Source organism: Acipenser ruthenus, chromosome 3 (assembly GCF_902713425.1).
Source record: "Acipenser ruthenus chromosome 3, fAciRut3.2 maternal haplotype, whole genome shotgun sequence".
Lineage (NCBI taxonomy): Eukaryota > Metazoa > Chordata > Actinopteri > Acipenseriformes > Acipenseridae > Acipenser > Acipenser ruthenus.
The window spans coordinates 53946508-53970356 of record NC_081191.1 but is presented as its reverse complement, the minus strand read 5'-3'; the positions used below and the strand labels follow the sequence as shown (position 1 = coordinate 53970356).

Below are 23849 nucleotides of genomic sequence, written 5' to 3'. Positions count from 1 at the left end.
CGTGTGCTATTTAGCTTGCTTGTGGTAGTAAATGGACAATGTGATTTATTAGATTGTTTCCGCTGACAGGATTTTTTACTTGTGTGAAATTTCAGGCCTAATTACCCAACAGAAGAACTTGAAGAGTCGTCTGTGATGGAAGATGATTCTGAGCTGACACTAAACAAAATGCAAGAAGAAATGATTGTAAGTTTTATTTAAAATCGGCACAAAAATAATATCAGCGCTGCAACCAAAGGAGTTGGAATGTTTGGGTTTTTATGTATATTGCCAAGCTACTAGTAAGCCGTTTACAGAGCAATTTAAGGGCTTAGTGCACATTTATGTCACCTGGAATTAGTCTTGCAAGTAAATGGTAAGCATTGAAATGAAGTTTTGAGTCAGTCTTCCGTAGAAGAAATTCATTGATTTTTAATGGCTCTCTTTGTCAAAAATGCTATTAAGGAAGAAAATTGTATATATGTTATAAAGTTGGGGGTATACAACACTGAAACCACTTTGACTGGTGTGTAAAAGTCACGAGAGAGCAGCCAAGGTTGACAAGTACTTGTAACTATGGGTAAGGCTGTAATTTCTTCACGGTTATCACATATTTCACGATTTCTGTGAAACGTACCCATTGCCGTGTAATATGCCGTGTGGAAAAAAAAAAAACTGTTTCCTTATGGATCTTTATCAGTTAATTACTACATGATACAGGGGTGTGGAATTTTCCACGGGACAAAATGCAAGAAAAATCTACTTGCCCCCCTATCACACAAAACACACAAAGTAGAATATAACTTGTACAGGGGTGCAAATTTGGCGCTATGGCCAGGGTACCTCCATATAGCTCCAGCAACCACCTTCTACTTCTTCCTTCTTTCTTCTTCCTTCTTCCTTCTTCAGCAACCATACATGATAATAGTTTATCACTGGGTCTTGAACTATTCACATGACCCACCCACACTTATCCACATACACATAAGAGAAGGTTTGTGTGTGTGGGAAGTTGTGATGGGGACTTGATGACAGCAGGGATTGACATATTTTATTATTATTATTTGTTTATTTAGCAGACACCTTTATCCAAGGCAACTTACAGAGACTAGGGTGTGTGAACTATGCATCAGCTGCAGAGTCACTTACAACAATGTCTCAACTGAAAGACGGAGCAGATGTTAAGTGACTTGCTCAGGGTCACAAATGCCTCTTTTCCACTGTACAATCGCGTCGCACCGGGTCCGTACCGAGCCCTCATGGTGCGGTTAAGGGGAGCCTGGGTTGTTTTTCCACTGCACAGCCGAGCCATGCTTGACTTGATATTACTTTTATTTAATAAATAAAATCTTTGAATATTTGTTTTTTGACCGGTTCACGTGAAGTGGTCTGAATCCGGGCTTGAGATATATATAAACAGTTTAAAGTTGTTGTTTTTTTTTTAAATGTATTATTATGTTACATGTTCTTCCTAAAGCTGGCAGTCAAGCTCTTACTGTAGACAAAAGCAATGTAAATTAATAATACTTCAATTAATGCAATTATATTATCTTTGTTACTGTATATGTCCCCTTAATTCACATACACAGTCACACACACAGTAACAAAGATAATATAATTGCATTAATTGAAGTATTATTAATTTACATTGCTTTTGTCTACAGTAAGAGCTTGACTGCCAGCTTTAGGAAGAACATGTAACATAATAATACATTTAAAAAAAAAAACAACAACTTTAAACTGTTTATATATATCTCAAGCCCGGATTCAGACCACTTCACGTGAACCGGTCAAAAAACAAATATTCAAAGATTTTATTTATTAAATAAAGTAATATCAAGTCAAGCATGGCTCGGCTGTGCAGTGGAAAAACAACCCAGGCTTCCCTTAACCGCACCATGAGGGCTCGGTACGGACCCGGTGCGACGCGATTGTACAGTGGAAAAGAGGCATTTGTGGATAAGTGTGGGTGGGTCATGTGAACAGTTCAAGACCCAGTGATAAACTATTATCATGTATGGTTGCTGAAGAAGGAAGAAGGAAGAAGAAAGAAGGAAGAAGTAGAAGGTGGTTGCTGGAGCTATATGGAGGTACCCTGGCCATAGCGCCAAATTTGCACCCCTGTACAAGTTATATTCTACTTTGTAGTGTATATGCAAGTATATAGTTTTGGTTTGAGGTTTAATTTTGAATCGGCAATTATTTTACCACTGATTTTCTCCCAATTTGGAATGAACAATTATCAACCCGGCTCACCACTGCAATCCCCGCACTAACTCGGGAGAGACGAAGACGAGCACTTGCATCCTCCGAAACGTGTGCCATCAGCCATCCGCTTTTTTTCTGCAAGCCTACCGTGAAGCCATTACAGAACTACAGCATCGGGGGACCATATAGTTCTGAATTGCATACGGGCAAGCCTGCAGGCGCCCGGCCAGTCACAGTCGCTGATGCACGATGAGCCAAGGATTCCCCAGCTGACCTAAACCCTCCCTGTCTGGGCAGCACTTGGCCAATTGTGTGCTGCCCCCTGGATTTGAACTGGCGATTTCCAAGAGATACGCATTTTTAAATGTTTGTCCCTCAACCAAATCTTGTTGTCCCGAGCATCAGGCGATATGAATTCCACACCCCTGTGATACCTGTAAAACCCTTTGTGCACCCCTGGTCTAGAGTTGTTCTAATAACGAGATACAAATTCAGATGTTTATAATAACTTGAGTTTTTTATTTTTTATTTAACATCTGCAGAAAGTTAACTAACATGTTAAAATTGTGTCTATCCTGATTACATCAAAGCTGTGTAAGTCCATGTGATGGGGTACGCCCTGCCCCTGTGTTGATTTGTGTTGTTTTCATGTTGTTGTTATTATTTTAATGTATTTGTGTTATCATTTAGGTTATTTAAAGTAGTTGTGTATTATTATTGTTAAATGTGGTTGGCAGGGATGAGAATTTAACACCGTCCCTGCCAAAATGCATCCCGTAAGAAAATGCGTGGTGTGTAGCTAATAATTTATTGACAAATTGGCTGTCGACCACACTCATTAGAAAACCTGTGCGGAATGTGGTCGAGGGATAAACGAGGTAATTGATAACCAGTTAATCCCTCGGCCTCTATATATACCAGCAGCTTTTGTTGATGAGGGCTTGTTCAAAGAAGGAGAGACAAGAGAGAAAGAAGTAAGAACTAAACAATTGCTACTTGTGCTGAGTATAGACCGGCACGATACTTGCTTTGTTTTTGTATATTTATTTTGGCCAGCGTGTCGTTTTTGTTTTGTGTTTGTTATTGTTATTCAATAAACGAGCGCATCGGCGACTCACCCCGCAGTACTTTGCCTGTGTATTTCCTGGTCTGACGTCACCCACCAAGCCATCTGGTCACATGTGGTGTCGTGCATGGGATACAGAAACAGCGCCTCCACATACCCAGGCCAGGAGAGGTACTGCGGGTACAATTTCTTTTATTATTTTTTTCTGGAGAATATGGAGTGGTTCCTTGAGAACAAAGGGGAACCCGAGCGGACGGTCCCAATGGCCATTAAGATTCTGTGGCAGAGGGATGGGGACCATTGGACCTTTTGGGAGAAGCGGCATAACCCTATGCCAGAGGAGAATCTGAGCCAGCAAGAGGGGCCGAAGAAAAAACAGGAAACTGCCTCCAGCGCCACTGGGAGAAGCCCCGCTGTCTCCAGCGCCGCTGGGAGAAGCCCCGCTGTCTCCACTGCCAGAGAAGGAGTCGCCACCTGCCCAAAGAAGGAAGAAGGGTAGTGGCTGGTCCCGGAGGTAAGTGAGGGAGGTGCTGCCGGCCTGAGAGACCAAAAGAGGGGAACCCGAGCGTCCAGCGCCCGAGAGGGGGGAGCCCCAGCGTCCAGCGCCCGAGAGGTGAGAAGCCCCGCTGTCTCCAGTGCCATTGGGAGAAGCCCCGTTGTAATCGATAACCAGTTAACAAAAACAGCTTTTGTTGAGAAGGGGTTGTTCGGAGAAGGAGAGACGGAGAGAAAGAAGTAAGAACTAAACAATTGCTACTTTGTATTTATTTTGGCCATCGTGCCATTTTGTTTTGTGTATTTTGTGTTTGTAATTGTTATTCAATAAACGAGCGCATTGGCGACTCACCTCGCAGTACTTTGCCTGTGTATTCCTGGTCTCACGTCACCCACCAAGCCATCCTGTCACAGTCCAGTATAACAAGAAGTTTACAATATATATATTTTTTTTTTTTTTGCAGGAGGAACCTGATGATTATGAAGAACATCTCATGGATCTGGAAGCTTTAAAGGCACAAAGAAATACAACTGTAAGTTATTATAAAAAAAAAAAAAAAAAACTATGTAGGTTATGAAAATAGAATAATGAATCCATAGAAAAATAAATCCCCATAGACCACATGTTGGAAATCAGTTTGTGTTGCATTATGCCACATGTAATAGGTGTATGTCAAGATGTAAGTGGTGTGGGAAAGGATTGAATGTCCAAACAGCAGTTCAGTTGCTCAACAAAAACGTCTATTTTAATAAACACTTCACCCCCTATACCAGGAATGGTATGGGGGTTATACGGCAGGTTACAGTCCCAAGCAGAAATATCAACAAGTAATAATCACATGTTATAAATCCAATAGTGCACGGAAAAGTGGTCCGGGTGGTGAGTGTTGTGCAGAGGGTAATTATGCTCTAGGTGTGCGTGCTGGCTCTGTGGTGGCAGCTCCCAAGTCTCCACTATTCTGCAGTCACAAAACACAAACAGAGCGCTCCGGCGCGTTACTATTCAAGTGTAAGGGGGGCCGTACTCCTTGTAGCTGCATCCCCTTGTACTGCCAAACTCCACCCCATGATCAGCCTGGCGCAGTGGTCTATCCAGTCGCCGCATACCCCCCAGCCGATCACAATGGAGTTGTTTAGCCGTCTTACAGTTATGCCCTTTCACCAAGATGGCTGACTTCCAGTTCCGTCCTACCATCGAGTCGGCCCATCCCTGTGAGGGCGTGCCACCAGCCTTACCTAGCGCCCTTCCTGGTCAAGAGGTAGAGTTATAGCTCTGATTAATTCTCTCCCGTTCACAGTGGATAATAATACAAGATTAAGTATCTCTCCAATTTGTTTCTGAACTAATCAATAATACATTGTATTTGCCTTTTTTGTGATCAAACCACCCTCCACAAAAACAACCCCCCACAAAGGACCTCCCTAACTAATATTAGTCAGATAAAACTGAAGAAAGATTAATCAAAGATCTAATGGAGTCTGCAGCTGATCTCCAGGCCTGCACAGTCCTCTCCCCAGCGCCATGGACCCAAGCAGCAGAAAGTTCCATATAAATTATATCCAGAAAGGCAAGGGTCCATTGACGATAGGGGAGGGAATGCGGAGCTGAAGAAAGCTGAAGAGACCCGATCCCAAAACACAGCCACAACAGGACACTCCCAAACCATATGTAAAAAGGAGCCAACGATATCTAGGGGACAGTATGCACATGCAGGGGTAGGGATAAATTTCATTTGATAGCATCTGCGAGGAGTTAAATAAGTTCTATGAAGATAATTAAAATTAATCAGCTGATGGTTTGGATTTTCGGAAGTAGAGCTTAGATTATCCCAAATCGTTTCCCAGCAGATTTCCTCATTTTCAATAGATAAATCCCTATTCCAGATGGTGTTAACCACCAAAGGTTTATATGATGACTTCAGGAAATGAACATAAAGTGAGGAAACCAGCCCTATAGTTTTTCCCCGTGTCTAACAAGTCATGTAGTACATGTGAAGGCAAGTCTGTCCCCCAGGGAACGCCATAGGCACGCATTGCAGAACGAAGTCGAAGGTAAAAGAAGAAAGAGGTACCTGGCAAGTTGTATTGCAATTGTAAATCTTGGAATGTGTGAAGCTGGTTATCTTTGCAAATATCTGCAAAAGTATGTATCTCTTTGTCTCCCCATTATGGAAAAAAAAGGGGGAACTGCCTGACGAGAGCGAAATTATGAAAAATAGTAGTATGAGAGAACCATTTGGATTGGTGTTTAGTATGCGTTTCCACTAAGCACCAAATTGTAATTAAGTGAAAGATTATGAGGCCAAAATGAAGTTTACATCGCTTGAGAGGAACAGCAGAGTAAAGTAAGCCTTGGAGTCTATGTGGATATACTAGGATTTCCTCTACCAGTCACCATGAAGCAGGAGCATTAGGATCAAGCCAAACAGTAATTGGGCGGAGCAAAGACAAACCCCCAGAGGATTTCTCACGCTGCAAAGTAGACCACTTGAGACACGTATGCTTCCCCCTCCATATAAATTTAGAAATCATTATTCCAGTATCCAGTAGGGGGAGCGAGAGGTAGCATAGAGCTAAAGAAATTAATGAGTGGTAGTACATTCATTTTTATTGTGGAGATGTAGGCTTGAGGTGAGATAGGGAGATGCAACCATCTGTTTAAATATCTTACTAAAATTAGTTAGTGCGGTGGACTGCAAGGAGGGGAGAATGTCTACGCCAAGATATTTGCACATATGGCGGGATCTTTATCTTTCTTAAGTAACAAAGAAATGATAGCCGAATTAACATCTCTGTGGAAAGAGCCCTTGTCTATAGCAGTATGTATCATTTTCAATAATAATGGTCCCAATTGATTCCAAAAAGTACGAAAAAACTCAGGTGGGATACCATCAAATCCTGGGGATTTGCCTCTGCTCATATCCTGTAAAGCCTCCTTTAATTCATCCAAGGAGATTGGAGCACCGAGTGCAGCTGATTCATCGGCTGAAAGGCGTGGCAGATTAAGTTTTTGAAGGAATTGTTTACAATTATTTTCATCAAAAAGAACCTCAGAGCTGTAGAGCTTAGAATAAAAGGAGTGAAATTCAGAGTTTATTTGAACAGGGTCAGACAATATATCTCCCTGCGTGGTCTTAATAGATGAAATGTCTGCGAAACGTTCGTTACGACGGAGTTTCATAGTAAGGAGGTGACTAGCTCTGCTACCGTTAAAGTAGTAATGTTGTCTAGACCTATGGATAAGAAACTCTGTGCGTTGTCTAAGTAGGAGATTAAGTTTTTTTTTTTTGATAAGATCTACTTCCAGCTGAGAGGCCTCAGAATGAGTTTTGTAATGTGTGTTCCAAAATGGCTAGTTTGGTTTCTAGTTCTTTGATTTTGCTGAGCCTTGATTAGTTGAGATGAGAGACGAATAAAGTGGCAGTGTCTTTAATAAAACCCTTAACTGCCTCCCACAAGATATGGGGATCATCTACTGAACTGAGGTTGAAGCTGAGAAACTTATCTAGTTTGGAACGTAGTGTTGTTTGGAATGATTCGTTCTGTAATAATGTGGTGTTGAAACGCCACCATGTGGCTCAAGTAGGAATTTCAATAGGGATAAACCTGCAATAATTTGCGTGATGATCTGAAAGTGACATAGGGATTATTTCTGCACTATGTACTTCAGAGAAAAAGGATTTTGATGCAAAAATGAACTTGATCCTAGAGAAGGATTTATGTCTGGCCGAAAAGAAAGTGAATTCTCTCATTGAAGGGTTAAACACACGCCAGACATCAACTAGAGCTAAATCGGAAATTAAGCGTATAGCAGAAGCGAGGTGCTGTGTATTGCACTGCTGCACTGATTTGAACTCGGCTCTCACCAAGATAAGCGCCAACTAAAACGTAGCTTTACAGTAAACTAATGTGATCCATCTTCATCTCCATCCATTTGTGTTTCTTTCCAACGGATAATGTAGATATCCTTCTGCCTGGTGTTAATGGCTGAAGTGCAATGCCGGCTCCAAGGATCAGCATATTTTGCCTCCCCAGTGCATCAGCACACACAACGGCTGCGATGCTGTCTCCAGGGATCACACACATTATATATATATACATACATACATACATACATACATACATACATACATAAACATACGCACACAGACACACACATAATAATAGTAATGTGCACATAACAACATTTTTCAGTTTGTTATATCCTTACTCCTATATACCTACAAATAAAACATACAAGATGCCCATCTACCCACATACCAGATTAACTTCTTAAATAAGCCACATTTAAGCAAATATCTGTATAACTGCGCTATTACTCACTAATGGTTGCTGAAGTAATCAGGTGAGTTGAGGCCATTAGGTAAGAACAAAAATGATTAATAGGTGAAGAAAAATACATACCTATATATACGTGTACACATGCACACACATATACATACACATATATAAAAATAGAGGGAACAAAAAAAAAATAATAATCCAAGCGTTGTATGTCCAGAAAGAACCTAAGGATCCACAGTTTAAAGGAGCAGTCAGTCAGCTTACATCAGGTAAATAGGAAGTTCAAGTTTGCCTGGTCAAAAAACAGCAATAATAGATTCTGTATTGCAAAACAGTACTCATAGATTCAACTTTATATACTCGGGATCAAGCACTAGAGGGCTGACGAAACCCACAGGGTGGAGAGAGGAATTCACTGTGTAGTCAAAAGCCAGAGAACCGCGGCAAAAGGAAAAGAATAGCTGCAGAAAACACCATACTGTATATACATAGTCAGGTAATGGAGGAGAAACTTTGCTTCTAGAGATTTGCATGAAAAGCATGGGCTTCCTCTGGTGTGTTGCACAGAGTTTGCACTCCCTGTGTATAATTCTAAATTGAGCTGGATATAGTAAAAAATTCTGTACTCCTTCTTGACGTAAAGACATTTGGATTTGTGAAAACGCTTTCCTGCGCAGTGCAGTGGTTTTCGAGTAGTCTGGAAACAACAGCAGTTTATCCGTTGTAATCCAGGAGTTAGCTTGACAAAAGGCTTGGATTATCGAAAGAAAGAAAAATGTTTATAATGCGTTTTGAAAAGAATATAGATCGAGAAAAAGTTGAAAAAATAGGCATGAGTGCGAGAGCTCAGTGTCTATGCGACCATCTTCGATTAGCACCAACCGGAAGTTCAATACTACATTGTATTTGCATATACCTTGATCAGTAATTGAAAATGAACTGTAGTTCCTGGGTGGAGAAACACTATAACCTTGCAAAGCAAAACTGTGTAACTAAATGCTGGATTAGCTTTTATTCAAATTAATAACATTTAATGTAATAATATCCTGAACTCTAAACACTGTATGGTAGAATATGTAATTATTAAAACAGTTATGAGTTATATCAACAGAACAAAAAGGGTAATGCAGAGTATTGTAATCCTGAGTAAACAGTGCAATTAACCTGCCTTAGTCATTGTGGGTTCCAACCCCAATAGTCGTATAGCCTATACCCTTTTCAAGCAAATTACTTATCTGCACTATGTATTGTTACAAATGTATTTTTAAACACAGTTATGATTGTTCTTATATTTGAGGACACACTAAACAACAAAAAAGAAAAGAAAATCAGAAACTGAAAAATGACAAACTTCTTTGCTAAGTAAGGGTTAATGCTATTCAGAAGTTAAAAACAAAATTCCCAGGTGGATAATTTCTGGTATTTGTTCATTTTTTGTTTTAAATAAACCCCAATTGCCATGTTTTTCAAGGAAACAAGTGAATCGTCAAAACCAGATGAGATATTGGAGTCTACTACAGATGCAGCAGAGTGGAACTTGGAAGTAGAAAGAGTTCTCCCACTGCTCAAGGTTACAATCAGAACAGATAACAAGGTAGGTTACTTTGGGGCCTATGTTACATTTTCAGTTTAACACGAGACATGGTTATCGTGTTAAACTGAAAATGTATGTGGAATACAATATTATTAACGTATTTAAATGTAATCTTTCACGTACAATTTGAAGAACAATATTTCTTTTTACATTTTGCAGGACTGGAGAATACATTTGGACCAAATGCACCAGCACAAAGAGGGAATTGAATCATCTCTAAAAGAGACAAAGGTATGGGCTTCATTTAAAAAAAATAAATAAATAAAAAAAAAAACAGTGCCTTGTGGATATTGCTTAGAATAAATGTACGTGTCGGCCATCCAAAGAAAAGAAAAAGTTTGTCAAATCAGTTACCTTTTTATATTAAATGAGTGGTGGTTCAAGTTGGGGGGAAAAGATACGATTTTTCAACGTTCTCTTTATGTGGTAACACACTCAGGGTTATCAAAACTATTTATGCAATTTTCACAACCCCTGACTGATGTAAAATAGGTTTGGAATGTCCATATCTAATTTCTATTCAAAATATATAAGTTTAGGGTAGAAAATGCTAGTGATTCATCAGTTTTTTGTTGTATTTGTGCATGACATTTTACACTTTTGGTTACCTAAAGCTGTTACATGGCATAATGACTTCCCTCTGGCAAAAAGTATTTTTTAAATGCTTATCTTAAATCTCTGGTTGGAGAAACAAATCTTTTAATATTCTTTTACATTTTTGTATTTAACAGGGGTACCTCAACAGACTGCAGGAGGAAATCAGTAAGACTCTTGAAAAGGTTGCAAGCCGGGAGAAATACATTAACAACCAGTTGGAGCATTTAATCCATGAGTATCGCACAGCTCAGTCACAGCTTAGTGAGGTAAAAATGTCCATTACAATTAAAACAAACTGCTCTGTTCACTGGAACCATATGGAGTACTGTTTTAATGATTTAAACATTGGCATGTATTTCCACCACTCTTTAGACCAGTTGAATAGATTCCAGAAACTCTTGCACACCCTTCAGATTAGACAAGTGTTGGTAACAAATTTAAATTAAGTATGGACATACTCAAGGACCAGAAAGGAAAGTTGAAACAAGGGGACATACTTATTAATATTTTGCTTCATTGCAAAGCTTGCACCACTTTTCTAAAAGGAATACCAGACACAAACAACCAATGATGGTCCTAATGAAGATTAGTAGAAAGTGGGTTACTGATTTTCAGAACTATGCATTTAAGTGTTCTGGTCTGTTCTCTCATAGGCCAAGGAGCGGTACCAACATGGGAGTGGTGGAGTAACTCAAAGAACAAGAATGCTGGCTGAGGTGGGAACAGATTCTGTAATCTGTGCTTATTGTTTTATAGCTTGTTTGTTTAAATTAGCAGGAGGATTCCACTTTAGTTCATTTATGAGAGGGTTTGCAAGAGCATTTATCATAAGTGACTAAGTGGAAGGTTGTTCTAAATAATTATTTTCCATTTACCTGGATAATAAAGTTAACATACTATAATTCATACAACCCTGGTCATGGTGGAAGAAAAGCCATGAAAAACAAAAGTAACTCTTAGGCCAGAGATGCACAGGCATTTTTTTCTTGGCAACTCAATAAAAATTGATCGTGTGTCACTAAAGCCTGGTACACACTGCCCAATGCGATCGTCGCATAACCTACTTATTTAAACTTTACGAGCTGACTGAAATCGATCAGCCGATCCTGTAAAAATCACATCGCAAACTATAATACATAGCCTGATGCAACTGAAAAATCGTGTCGCAATTGATCGCATCAGGCAGTGTGTACTGGGCTTAATTGACAACAACGACTTTAGATTTCACAATCAAGTTTTTATAAAAGAATACTGCTCTATTTTCATGGTGTTCAGCCAATGATGTTGCATTTTATAATCACCTAATTTCACTCTCAATTTTGCTATATAGAAAGTATGACTACAGAAATGTGGTTGTAACTATAATGTGACTATAAGTTGTAACTATAATGTGACGTCTGCAGAGATTCACTTTACTATCTATCCTGTTCCATTTGAAATGGGGTAATTGCGCTTAAATATTTTTTAAAAAGTGAGCTTACAGCCTTTTATACTGGTTATTTGAGGCAATTCAATGGTAGATACACATGTATTCATATTTCATTCTTCATAATATTTGTGTGAAATTCTTAGATTACAGAAGAACTAGAGAAAGTGAAGCAGGAGATGGAAGAAAAAGGAAGCAGTATGACTGATGGAGGTAAGATAACATTGCTAGAGAGCATATTTGTGTCAGCTTCTGAAACATGAACTGATTTTTTGGTGATTGCTCCATTTTTCCAATTTGAAAACCTTTTCGTACAAATCATTTCCTCTGCACCCACTGCCACCAAGTACTGTATGGATTGCTCAACACTGATAGGCCTACTAGCCTTCATTCCTTAGGTAGCTACTTTTGTGTTTTTAAACAATCATACCACTTTGGGAGTCAAACTCATGAGGTCTCTATGGTTAGACAAACTGTTACTGCTGCTGGGGAAACTGATGCAGACCTAACATTATACAACTGCCTTAAATTTTAAGACAAAGTTCAAGCACACGAATACAACATAGTATTAACACAGTATATTTACAGTACCTATAAAAATGCATACCGTAGTTCAGAATCAATCTGGAGAGCAAAGCAGTTCGTTCAGCTGCAAACCTCTATCAACTGACATGCCTTCAGTTAGTCTTTGCTTTTTGATGATGTTTCTGATAGGCTTCCTAATATCATGATGCATAGTATTTGTGGTTGAATTCATTGTATAAGGGGAGTGGGGGGGTTGTTAAACAAATTATTTATAAAGAAAAATTTATAAACTACTTTGTTTGTTTGTTCTAATTCTTTTTATTGATATTTTGTAAAAATATGATTTGACAAAATTCAGTACACAAGTGTAAAATGTGAAGCATAAGATATTTCCCATTTCCAATATTTAAGAACTAATTTCTTTAATATTATTTATGAATAGCTTAATATAATGATTTATTAATTTTAATTAGTGTAGATCTCAAGAAGTTATTCCCAAAAGGCAGGAATTACTGTGTTTTGTATTTTGTATTTTTAGAAAAATGATGCCAAATATGGTTTATTCCTGTACAAGCCCAAAAAGCTTTAATTAGCCCTAGATTTAGTTTTTCAGGAAATACATGTAATTCCTTTTAGAGCAGTAAGTGTAGTATGTAATATAATTGCTAATTTATTATTTTATATTTTTTACAGCTCCTGTGGTAAAGATTAAACAAAGTCTGACAAAGCTGAAACAGGAAATCATTCAAATGGATATCCGTATCGGCGTAGTTGAGCATACTCTGCTTCAAGCAAAACTCAAGGAGAAATCCAATATGACAAGAGATATGCATGCTACCATGATTCCAGAGGCTACCATTGGTGGTATATTTTAAATATAGGGATGTTTTTGCTGTGCCATGCACGGACTTGTACATTTAGAAATTCTAAATCATTATGAAAATAATTTTGTATTTATTTACTTTCAGTTACAATTGTGAGTTACATTTCTGCATCTAGTAATAGTATGCATTCTTTTTTTTTAAATGTAGGCCTACTCTTTTTTTTTCTGCTTGCAATTTGAAAAAGTTCAAAGCATTTATATTGTTTTTTGTATACTTGTATTGTTTTCCCTAGCAATACACCAAATTGTAACTTGAGCTGCCATCCCTAAATACAATTGAACTGAATGTATATACAGAGTGTTTTATTTAAAAGTTTACCCTATAATAAAGAATAATGAGATTAGAATGTTAGATTTACTTTTCCTTTTCAAGATGTATATGTTCTTAGCAGACACCCTTACCCAGGGCAACTTACAATTGTATACAAAATAAAATACATATCAAGAATTACAGTACAATTAAGAGCAACATATAAAATACAATGACTTCAGTCCTAATAAGAGCAAATACAAAACACAGTACGATTTGATATATCGGGGCAATTCAAGAGCAGATAAGTGTTGATAGTTATACAAAATGTGCAGAGAATTATAAAAAAAAAAAAAAAAATAGAATGTAGAATGTTTTGATACATGGCTGCATTCATTCATTTTTCAATCAAATCTCTAGTCCCTGCACTGCTAAAACACCCCCATATCCTGATCAGACCACCCTGTTTAACTGTTACATAGACACATACTCGCAGACACAAAAATACAGGTCTTTTTGTTAGTATAATTTATATTTGTGTGTAGTTTAAATCACTTCTTGTCAAATGTTTACTTCTTTCAAAAATGCCATTCTTGCCATACCCTAAGGAAGTATTTAGACTTTTGTAGGTTCCTTTTAAACTAATATTAATATCACTGTAAATTGCAGTGATCCTCACTTCTACAATAAAAGTCTCCATTAGTGATATTTCAGGAAAAATGTGAAGATTACTATGTAACGCTTCGTGAGAACTCACTCTTCACCTAAAGTTATTACATTGTTTTTATTATTTTTATGTTGTACACCAGCTGTAGCTCAGTTTATGAATACGTATTGTACCATCACTTAATTCATGACCTTGCTTTATAATTTAAAAGATATCACATGTATCATATACAAAGATATCATGCAGTATATATCATATCACAAAATATCATAAATTAATACTTAAGCCCATTTACATTTCTCAATTAATGACATAATTAAAAAAAAACTTATTTAAACATATAAAATAATGCACTAAAAGAAAAACAAAGGTGTAAGGGTGGTTATGGGAAGGAAAGGATAACATCTTTACAGGAGGTGTGGTTTAATTCCATGGTGGAGGTTGTTTAGGAATATGTCATTACCTGTGTCACTCATATGGACCCCCCCCCCCCCTCCCCCCCCTCCCTTAATCATTGCCTGCAGCATGGATCACCAGGATATCAGGTTCAGACAGAGGTGGCTGTGAAGAATCAACAAGCTATTTGATGTTATTTACAGTAGGTTGATTGCAACAATTACAGACTAAAACTAAATACAGGACACTTGTTAGGAAAAGTGTACCTGCATGAAACCAACATAGTGTACGTTTAGTATAGCAGATGTGTAAAATGTGTGTAAAATGTTGTGTATTTTATGCTAACATTTGGTAACTTTACAGTATATAGTCCCAATCAAATAATCTGGTTGTTCCTCAGTTTATAAACAGTACAAATACAAGCAACGTTTATAGAACAGAACGTATTACAGCAGGCCAGAGCAAAACATAAATAAGGCAGGATGGTTAACTACACTATATCATCCGATGAATGAAATTCATGAGAAAGAAAATCTTTTTTGTGTTGCTTTGCTGTAATGCGAGTGTTGATGCACGGCCAGGGAGCCAGAGCTACAATTTAAAAGCCTTTGTGCGTGTGGGTGTGTGTTTAACCAGAGCATAGCGGTAGGAAGCATTGTAAAAATGAAATGCACCCAGAAATAAACTTTAATAACAAGTGAATATTCTTTTATAGGACTTAATGTTTAACTATTACATTATATATGTTTTTCGCAAAAAAGTACATTTCGCGTTTTGTCGTGATTTTTCGAGCTCACGATAGAATCGTGCCCCTGGTAATTGCACGTAAAAATAAATCGCACAATAAATGCTTACTAATTATTGATTCGTCCTGTCACCCGTGTGACTTTTAAAATAACTTAATAACTATGGAATTGAATGGGGTGGGTAATTGTTTTATTGATGTGTCCGCGGGAGAGAGACTCCCTCCAATTGATTTGTTGAGCGGTAGAATGGAAATGAAGATGGTGGGTTGGTGAAGAAGGGATCAGACGGAACAGAAAATAGAGATTGAAACAGCAAAAGAACAACGAACTGCTGACAAGTAAAACAGAGCGGGCAGGTGTAGTGGCTGAGAGCTAATGCATGAGGGAGGAGTGCTATTGTTTATATTTTGTGATTGTCTTTTGTTTGTAAGCAACGCCGACAGTTTTGGCAGTGTGTGTGGATAGAGAAGGAATAGGACGGGACAAATTGAGCAGCGGGCCGGGGGTAAAAGACACCTGGCTACAGGGACCAAGCTGGGTATTGCTAAAAGATGAACATCATATAAAGAAGCAGGTTTGGGGACATAAACGCAATACAGCCTGATTGCGCTGCAGGTAGAATTGAGCTAGGAAGAGTTCACTAAGGCAGCTAGGCTGGGGCGCTGTTTTTATTGCAGCTGAACTGGTTTTTCTTGAGTATCGAAATTATACTCTGTTTATATTATTTTGGATTAATCTTTTTTTGTTTTGTTTGTTTTGTGTTTTGTTTTAATTGCTGGGACGCATTACCGTCAGGGAAGCACTGGAGATTGTTTGTTTGTTTGTTTGTTTGTTTGTTTGATTGATTGATTGATTGATTGATTGATTTTGTTGCCTGGGGCGCCCTCTGCTGTTCTCTGCGTCTCAGCGACATTTCACTTGGATATTTGTTTGGAGGATTTGTTTTTGCACAGTGGGACTTGGATTGTTTTTATATTTTGCCTTGGATTACCTGCTTGACTGCCTGCTGCTTTGTGGTGATCTTCTGTGACTGCAACTGCACCGCACCCCACCCTAAAGAATATAAAAGGAACTAGTTTACTGGAGACAGAGGTTCCTGATTCTATGGCGAGACTTGGCTTGGATGCGCTGACTCTCCAGTAGTACGATATGTGCATTCTTATACTGGGACACCTAGCCACGGAGACAATATACAATAAGAAACACTACCAAATTAAACAGCATACAGTAGCATAGTCTATGGCTGTATTATTTGCTGTCCCCTGTGCATTTCACAGTGGGGCTCACAGAAATGTCAAACATGCACATTGTGTCTATCTGTGCCCCATTATCACACACAAAGGGTTTGAGTGATATCAGGTGCATTTACAGTGAGAAACGAAGGGGATACCAAATTAGACAACTGACAATAGGAACATAAGAAAGTTTACAAACGAGAGGAGGCCATTCGGCCCATCTTGCTCGTTTGGTTGTTAGTAGCTTATTGATTCCAGAATCTCATCAAGCAACTTCTTGAAGGATCCCAGGGTATCAGCTTCAACAACATTACTGGGGAGTTGGTTCCAGACCCTCACAATTCTCTGTGTAAAAAAGCAAGATGGGCTGAATAGACTCCTCCTCGTTTGTAAACTTTCTTATGTTTTTTCATAGATTCCTTCTTCAATTTCAGTATCTCTCATATGATATTTATAATGCACATTTTTATTGCCTGCATGCAGTTCCTTACACTTTTCTTTATTAAATGTCATTTGCCATGTGTCTGCCCAGTTCTGAATGCTGTCTAGATCATTTTGAGTGACCTTTGCTGCTGCAACAGTGTTTGCCACTCCTCCTATTTTTGTGTCGTGTGCAAAATTTAACAAGTTTGCTTACTATACCAGAATCTAAATCATTAATGTAGATTAGGAATAGCAGAGAACCTAATACTGATCCCTGTGGTACACCACTGGTTACCTCGCTCCATTTTGAGGTTTCTCCTCTAATCCGTACTTTCTGTTTTCTACATGTTAACCACTCCCTAATCCATGTGCATGCATTTCCTTGAATACCAACTGCATTCAGTTTGAGAATTAATCTTTTATGCGGGACTTTGTCAAAAGCTTTCTGGAAATCTAAATAAACCATGTCGTATGCTTTGCAATTATCCATTGTCGATGTTGCATCCTGAAAAAATTAAGCAGGTTAGTTAGACACGATCTCCCTTTCCTAAAACCATGCTGACTGTCTCCCAGGGTATTGTTACCATCTAGGTAATTTTCCATTTTAGATCTTATTATAGTTTCCATAAGTTTACATACAATAGAAGTCAGGCTTATTGGTCTGTAGTTACCTGGTTTGGTTTTGTCTCCCTTTTTGTGGATCGGTATTACGTTTGCAATTTTCCAGTCTGTCGGTACAACCCCTGTCAAGAGACTGTTGCATGATCTTGGTTAGCGGTTTGTAAATAACTTCTTTCATTTCTTTGTGTACTATTGGGAGGATCTCATCCGGCCCAGGGGATTTGTTTATTTTAAGAGCTCCTAGTCCCTTTAACACTTCTGCCTCTGTTATGCTAAAGTTATTTAAAATTGGATAGGAACAGGTCGACATGTGGGGCATGTTGTCCGTATACTCCTTTGTAAAAACTTGTGAAAAGTAATCATTTAATGTATTTGCTATTTTTTTTCTTCATCTATGATTTTGCCATTTGTATCTCTTAGGCATTTAACCTCCTCTTTGAATGTTCTCTTGCTGTTATAATATTGGAAAGACATTTTGGAATCAGTTTTAGCCCCCTTAGCAATATTGATTTCTATCTCTCTCTTGGCCTTTCTAACTTCCTTTTTGACTTGCGTTTGCAGTTCCAAGTACTCTTTCTGTGTACTTTGTGCCTTTTTTCGCTGAATATTTTTTTTAATTGATCTATTAAACCATTTTGGCCATTTTGTTTTAGATTTAGATTTGTCGACTTTTGGGATGTAATTGTTTTGCACTTCTAGTAGTACATTTTTAAAAAACTTCTCTATTTTACTCCAATCTACTTCTGTTAGTCTCTGTTTCATACCTTCATAGTTTGCTTTTCTAAAATTGTAAACCTTAGCTTTAGTTATTAGTGGGGCTTGCGAAGCAAGAGTCCCCACTTTAAATCTTCGACATACTACTACTTCTTCTTCTTCTTCTTCTTATTCTTTGGCACGCTACTCCTCTTACACCGTTTAAGCTAGAAACGCTGTTCAAACTTTAAAACGTGTAGACCGGACTTTTTGATATATTTTATACTTTTTAAACTATTAAGCTTTTTGTCCTTTTTTTGTCCACCTTCATTCACTTTAATGGGACTTTTTTCAACATTCTAAAGCTCCCCATTGTTTAAAAACTCCCAGACTTCCAACATTCTATTTATTGTAAACGATGTAACTTTTGACAAAAATCAGCTACTTTGACCACTTTCCCAACAAGCTAGACAAAAAGTTAGAAATCATGAAATCAAAACAAAAATAACTTTTACCAATCAAGAGGTACACCTGTTTTAGTAACCGCACCAACTACGTTTTCTGTGAACTTTTAGAAATAACTGAAATTTTGACCACTTTCCCAACAAGTTAGACAAAAAGTTAGAGGGTATGACATCTTCCTCTACTTCTCAGCTATTCAAATATGAAATCAAAACAGGAATGGTGTCTACCGATCAAGAGGTACAGCTGTTTTAGTAACCGCATCAACTTCTTTCAGTAGGCTACTTCCCACTGTTGAATTAACTGTCATAGAACTTTGAGAAATTTCAAATTATAAAACATTCTAAGCATGAGACAATTTAGTAAACAATGTGACTTTTGACACAAATCAGCTACTTTGACCACTTTCCCAATAAAGCAAGCCCCACAACTTGTAAAGTTACCATCTAGTTACTTTTTGGGTTTTAAAAATCACTTCAAATGAGACCATGTTATTATTATTATTATTTATTTCTTAGCAGACGCCCTTATCCAGGGTGACTTACAGTTGTTACAAGATATCACATTATTTTTACATACAATGACATTTTTTTTACACATTATTTTTACATACAATTACCCATTTATACAGTTGGGTTTTTACTGGAGCAATCTAGGTAAAGTACCTTGCTCAAGGGTACAGCAGCAGTGTCCCCCACCTGGGATTGAACCCACAACCCTCCGGTAAAGAGTCCAGAGCTCAAACCACTACTCCACACTGCTGCCCATGGTTCTCTGACCTCTGTTTTAGTTATTCTGTCTGTTATTTGAAAAGATTAAATCAAGGCATGCCTCCCCTCTGCCTTGACAAATTGTATTAGGAAGCAGTCATTTGTCATTTCCACCATTTGAATTTCGTCCGTCGTGCTCCCCACCGGGTTTTCCTATTTTATATAAGGGAATTTGAAATCCCACATTAGTATGGCTTCTCCTTTGCTAATGTCATTGTGTAACAGATTATTTTGCTCGGCGTCTGAATCTGTCGGTCTATAGCATGCTCCTATTATTATGCCCTTTGAATTTTTGCCCATTATTCTGACCCATATTGATTCTGCGTTGTTTTCTTCGTCCAGATCTAACACCTGGGCTTCAAGATTATTTCTTATGTAAAGCGCTACCCCTCTGCCTCTTCTGTCTTTCCTATACAGTGTATACCCACTAATATTATATTTGCCTCCATCACTCTCAGACAACCAAGTTTCTGTAACACCTATCACATCGTAGTTACTTGTTAGTGCAGTAGCTTCAAGTTCTAACATTTTGTTTCTGAGACTTCTAGCATTAAGATAAATACATTTAATAGTTGTCTTACCTGAGTTGTTGCCCTTGTTTTGATGTGGTCTCCCTTCTGTTTTTTTGTTTTCTCCCCCCTTCCTTTCTAGTTTAAATGCTTCTGGACCGCCTCAAGAATCCTTTCTCTGAGTAGATTGGTTCCCTTTTTGTTTAGGTGCAGTCTGTCTTGCCTATATAGATAGTCGTTGTAGAATGTGCGCCAATGTTCAAGAAAGATCAAACCTTCCTGTGTGCATGTGACAGAAATATGAGTTTTGGTTGTAAATCTCCCTCCCGACCTGTGAGGGCACTAAGCAGCGAAAGGGAAAGGCTTTGGGTGGGCTGGCCTGACAGTTAATTTCCTGGGTTGGGAAGTCGGTCTGCCTGGAAGAAGGCGAGACTCCATTGCAGGAACGTATTGACCTGAAAGGTAAACGAGGTAGCAGCTGCAGACAGTAAAGGAAGCTGCAATCGTTTACCAAGGGGTTATGCGGAATGGCATAAAGGGGCCGGAGAATCGTAGATCTTTTCCTTTGCTTGGGTCAGAAAAGCACGGACTGGAAGGACCGGGAGAGTTCCCAAAAGAATTTTAAAAAGTATTCATGAGTGTTTTGTTTGTTTGTAGCACTGTTAGTAATTGTCTTTTGTTTGTAAATTCACTAGACGGCTAACACGTCTCCGGAGCTGATGCCTTGGACCAGCACTAACCAGAACAACAACACCACAGTCACTGTTATTTGTTATCACCCATCTTGAGCACTACTGCACGCACCCAGACTGGTGATATGTGTTACTATTATTGTGGGAGCGGATAACGTGTTATTTGTTTTGTTTACAAATCATTATTATAATTTTCTTGCCGAGCTTTACACCAGGAATGTATTGCCGGAGGATTATTGTTTGGTCGCCAGACCAGGATTTGTGTTGACAATAAAAAAATAACATTTCCAAATTGGATTACAGTTTTCACTTGTGATTATTTCTGCACTGCATCACCTCTGCACCTGTTTGCCACACGTGGTGTCAGAACACGGGATGGATCGCAACACACTAGCGGAGCTGCTGGAGGCGCTGGACAGCAGACTGCACACAGAGGAGAGAAGGAGCGAGGAGCGCTCTACTGTGCTCATTGAAAGGGTACGGCTGGCACTTTCCACAGCACCAGCCCCTACCGCAACACCAGCAATGTCGGCACCGAAGTCTCGGGCGATGAAGATGACGGCGGAGAATGACCCAGAGGCATACTTGGTGGCATTTGAGAGGATGGCTGCGGGAGCTCTGGGCAAGCCAGCTGGGACCCTGCCTGATCGGGCCATGAGCGACCTCAGCGCTGCCAGTTATGACCTGGTCAAGCTGTCCGTTGGTTACGGAGCGGTGTGTGACCACATGGTCCACTGGCTGACCCCCGAGAAGAAAACCAACCTGGAAATGGGGAAAGCAGTGGAGGTGGAGCAGTTCTGCCATGTGGTCGGCGCCAATACCCAGGCCTGGATACGGCGTCGCAACCCTGACACCCTGGAAGCTGCTGTAAAACTGGCCTAGGACTATGAGGACTCCCTATGTGCTTCCTTTTCAAGCTGGAATGTTTTCTCCTATTTTCCGTTTTTCCATCCTAGAAAAACAAATAGACACGGACCGCAAAATGCGTATACCCAGAGTCAGAAGGTAGGAAAGGGCCCACTATGTCCATTGCAATGCGTTCAAAAGCAGTTATTTAAAAAAAAAAAAAAAAAATCCTTTCTAGCTTGAATTCCATACACACAATGACTTTTTAAGGTTGTTGTAATGTTGGGACTGAAACTATTTAAATTATAGTAATACATGTAGTTAGATTACCTATTTAAAATATAGGTGTCACCCCATGCATTCTGTGTATTTTATGTTTATTTTTAAGAAACTATATTCAGGATTTTAAGATTCCTGTTAGGGAATTCATTTTTTGCTATTGCTTTTAATGTTTTTTCGGTATTCCAGGCCTGCCATTCCATAGACTCCAGCTGTCATTCCACTTTTATTTTGTACATTAGTGTATTTTCAAGAAACGGTATTCAGGATTTTAAGATTCCTGTTAGGGATTTCGAGATATAAGCTGTCATTCCTGTTGTCAATGGGCATTCCTTCTTTCCCCATTGTAGTCATTGGGCATTCCATTCCCCATTATAGTCCATTTTGTCATTCGTTTCAGTCTGTCCCGTTTTTGGGGACCCTTTCTTTTAGATCTATGTTTTGGTTTATTTTCGCTGTGCCCAGGGTCCCCGCTACATTTAACATCACATTCAGTTTGTCCTGTTTTTTTTTTAATTTTCTGCTGCTTTCTTGTAATCCTCCTATGGTCATGCCATTTTTTATAATATCAAGTGTCTGTCACTTAGTGTCCCAGATAATTTATTTTGTTAGGTATTTCTTTCATGTTTCATTTCTTAATGTTTTTTGGCCCTGTAAAGTGTTAAATAATATTTCCTGATTTTTTTCTATTTCACTAACTAACACATTTTCTTTTTGGCCGGTGCCATAGTTTCATCAAGGTTGGATTCTGCAGAAGCCATGGCACGTAACCATTCAAAGGGCATTCAGAGTGACAACAAATCCCCTGGGGTCAGCAGCAAAGGACCACCAGTTAATGGGAACTGGCCTCCTGACTGCAGAGATGGCAACAGCATGCCTCCTAGCTGCGGAGGTGACAACAGCAGCTCTGGTGGCAGTTCTGGCGGCCACAGTGTGAGGCCCTCCTGCAGTGCAATGCTGGCAGTGGAAATGCTGACAGTGGTGCGAGGTCATCCTCCAGTGGCCACACCAGCAGAAACCAGCAAAACACATTTTCCCTCCAAACTGAGTTGAAGTTAACTAAATGGAGTCTCGTGACATATTTTACAACAAAACACATTGTAATGTTTAGTCTAGTTAAGCTTCATGTTTTTGTTTTTGTAATCAGTAGTCCAGGAGGTTTAAGCAAATTTGTGGGTTGTCAATTACTCAACTTCCCATTCCACACTGTAAATTTGAATGTGCCTGAAGGACCTCTAAAAACTCCAAAGTATAATTTCTTTCCCCAAATCGTAATTGATATCCTGTATAATATCGTACATTGACCTGCATTCACTTTTCCTAAATGAAAAATGTGATAAATGATGCATTGATTTAGTAAACTAAGAATGATTTACTGCATGTCTTGGTAAAAGCTATAATTAACTTAACACACAATAATGTGCAGTACCATTCAAGCCAAATCAAGCCAGGTCAGGCAAAAAATTGATAAAAATCACCTGAAGGGCTGGGTTCCTAAAATGTTTTGCCCCGGTCTGCATCTCTTACACTAGTTTTAGAATCTTATTTTTTTTTTGTCCAAACTGAGCTGGATAGCCTAGTAGGTTATGTTATGACAATAGTAGGTTATAATGCTGCAGTGCTGTCTAGCTATTGCAAGAGATTCTGGGAAGCAGGAGTGTGGCGGGGTGCCCCGCCTCTGTGCATATTTTGTGTTTTATGTTGTCTGTTATATGTGTGTATGTATTGGTGCACAGAGTGCGGGCTATCACAAGTGATTTAAAATATATAGTTGTATGTAGGCACAGGGATGGCAATATCACTCCACGTGCAGATTAAAGTGGGAATTAGTACGGAGAGCACAGTTCACGTGCAGATGTACCGAGATTCCAATTGATTAGCAATCGAATCTCAGTACAGCTGTATAAAAGATGCAGTGTTTCACTCACTGGGGGTTGGGTGTTCAGAGAGGAGAACGGGAGTAGAGAGAGGAGGTAAAATAAATCAAAAGAAAACAATTGTTACGCGTGCTGGTTAAACACCAGCATGATATTTGTTTGTTCTATGTCCTTCTGTTTATTTTGGCCATAGCATCTTTTTGTTTGTCAAGTGTTTTTGTTTTGTTCACCCTTTTTATTTTTCAATAAACCGGCGCATCAGCACATTTCTTCATGTACTCACCAATCTGCTGTCTGCTTGCTTCCTGGCCTGACACAGGGCGGTA

The 23849-nt window shown here is 38.8% G+C and overlaps 1 protein-coding gene across 2 annotated transcripts in view; it reads left to right on the top strand.

Annotated features, from left to right (window-relative positions):
• Positions 1–13404, top strand: part of ift57 (intraflagellar transport 57 homolog (Chlamydomonas)) — a 36716-nt gene extending 23312 nt beyond the window's left edge. For both annotated transcript variants that reach the window (XM_033993739.3, XM_033993740.3), the window contains exons 4-11: positions 96–186; positions 4213–4281; positions 9504–9626; positions 9786–9857; positions 10358–10489; positions 10877–10939; positions 11796–11862; positions 12868–13404. In XM_033993739.3, the coding sequence (XP_033849630.1) occupies positions 96–186; positions 4213–4281; positions 9504–9626; positions 9786–9857; positions 10358–10489; positions 10877–10939; positions 11796–11862; positions 12868–13049 (799 nt within the window). In that variant the 3' untranslated portion in view covers positions 13050–13404. The remainder of the gene's footprint in view (positions 1–95; positions 187–4212; positions 4282–9503; positions 9627–9785; positions 9858–10357; positions 10490–10876; positions 10940–11795; positions 11863–12867) is intronic.
• Positions 13405–23849: the final 10445 nt, after the last annotated feature.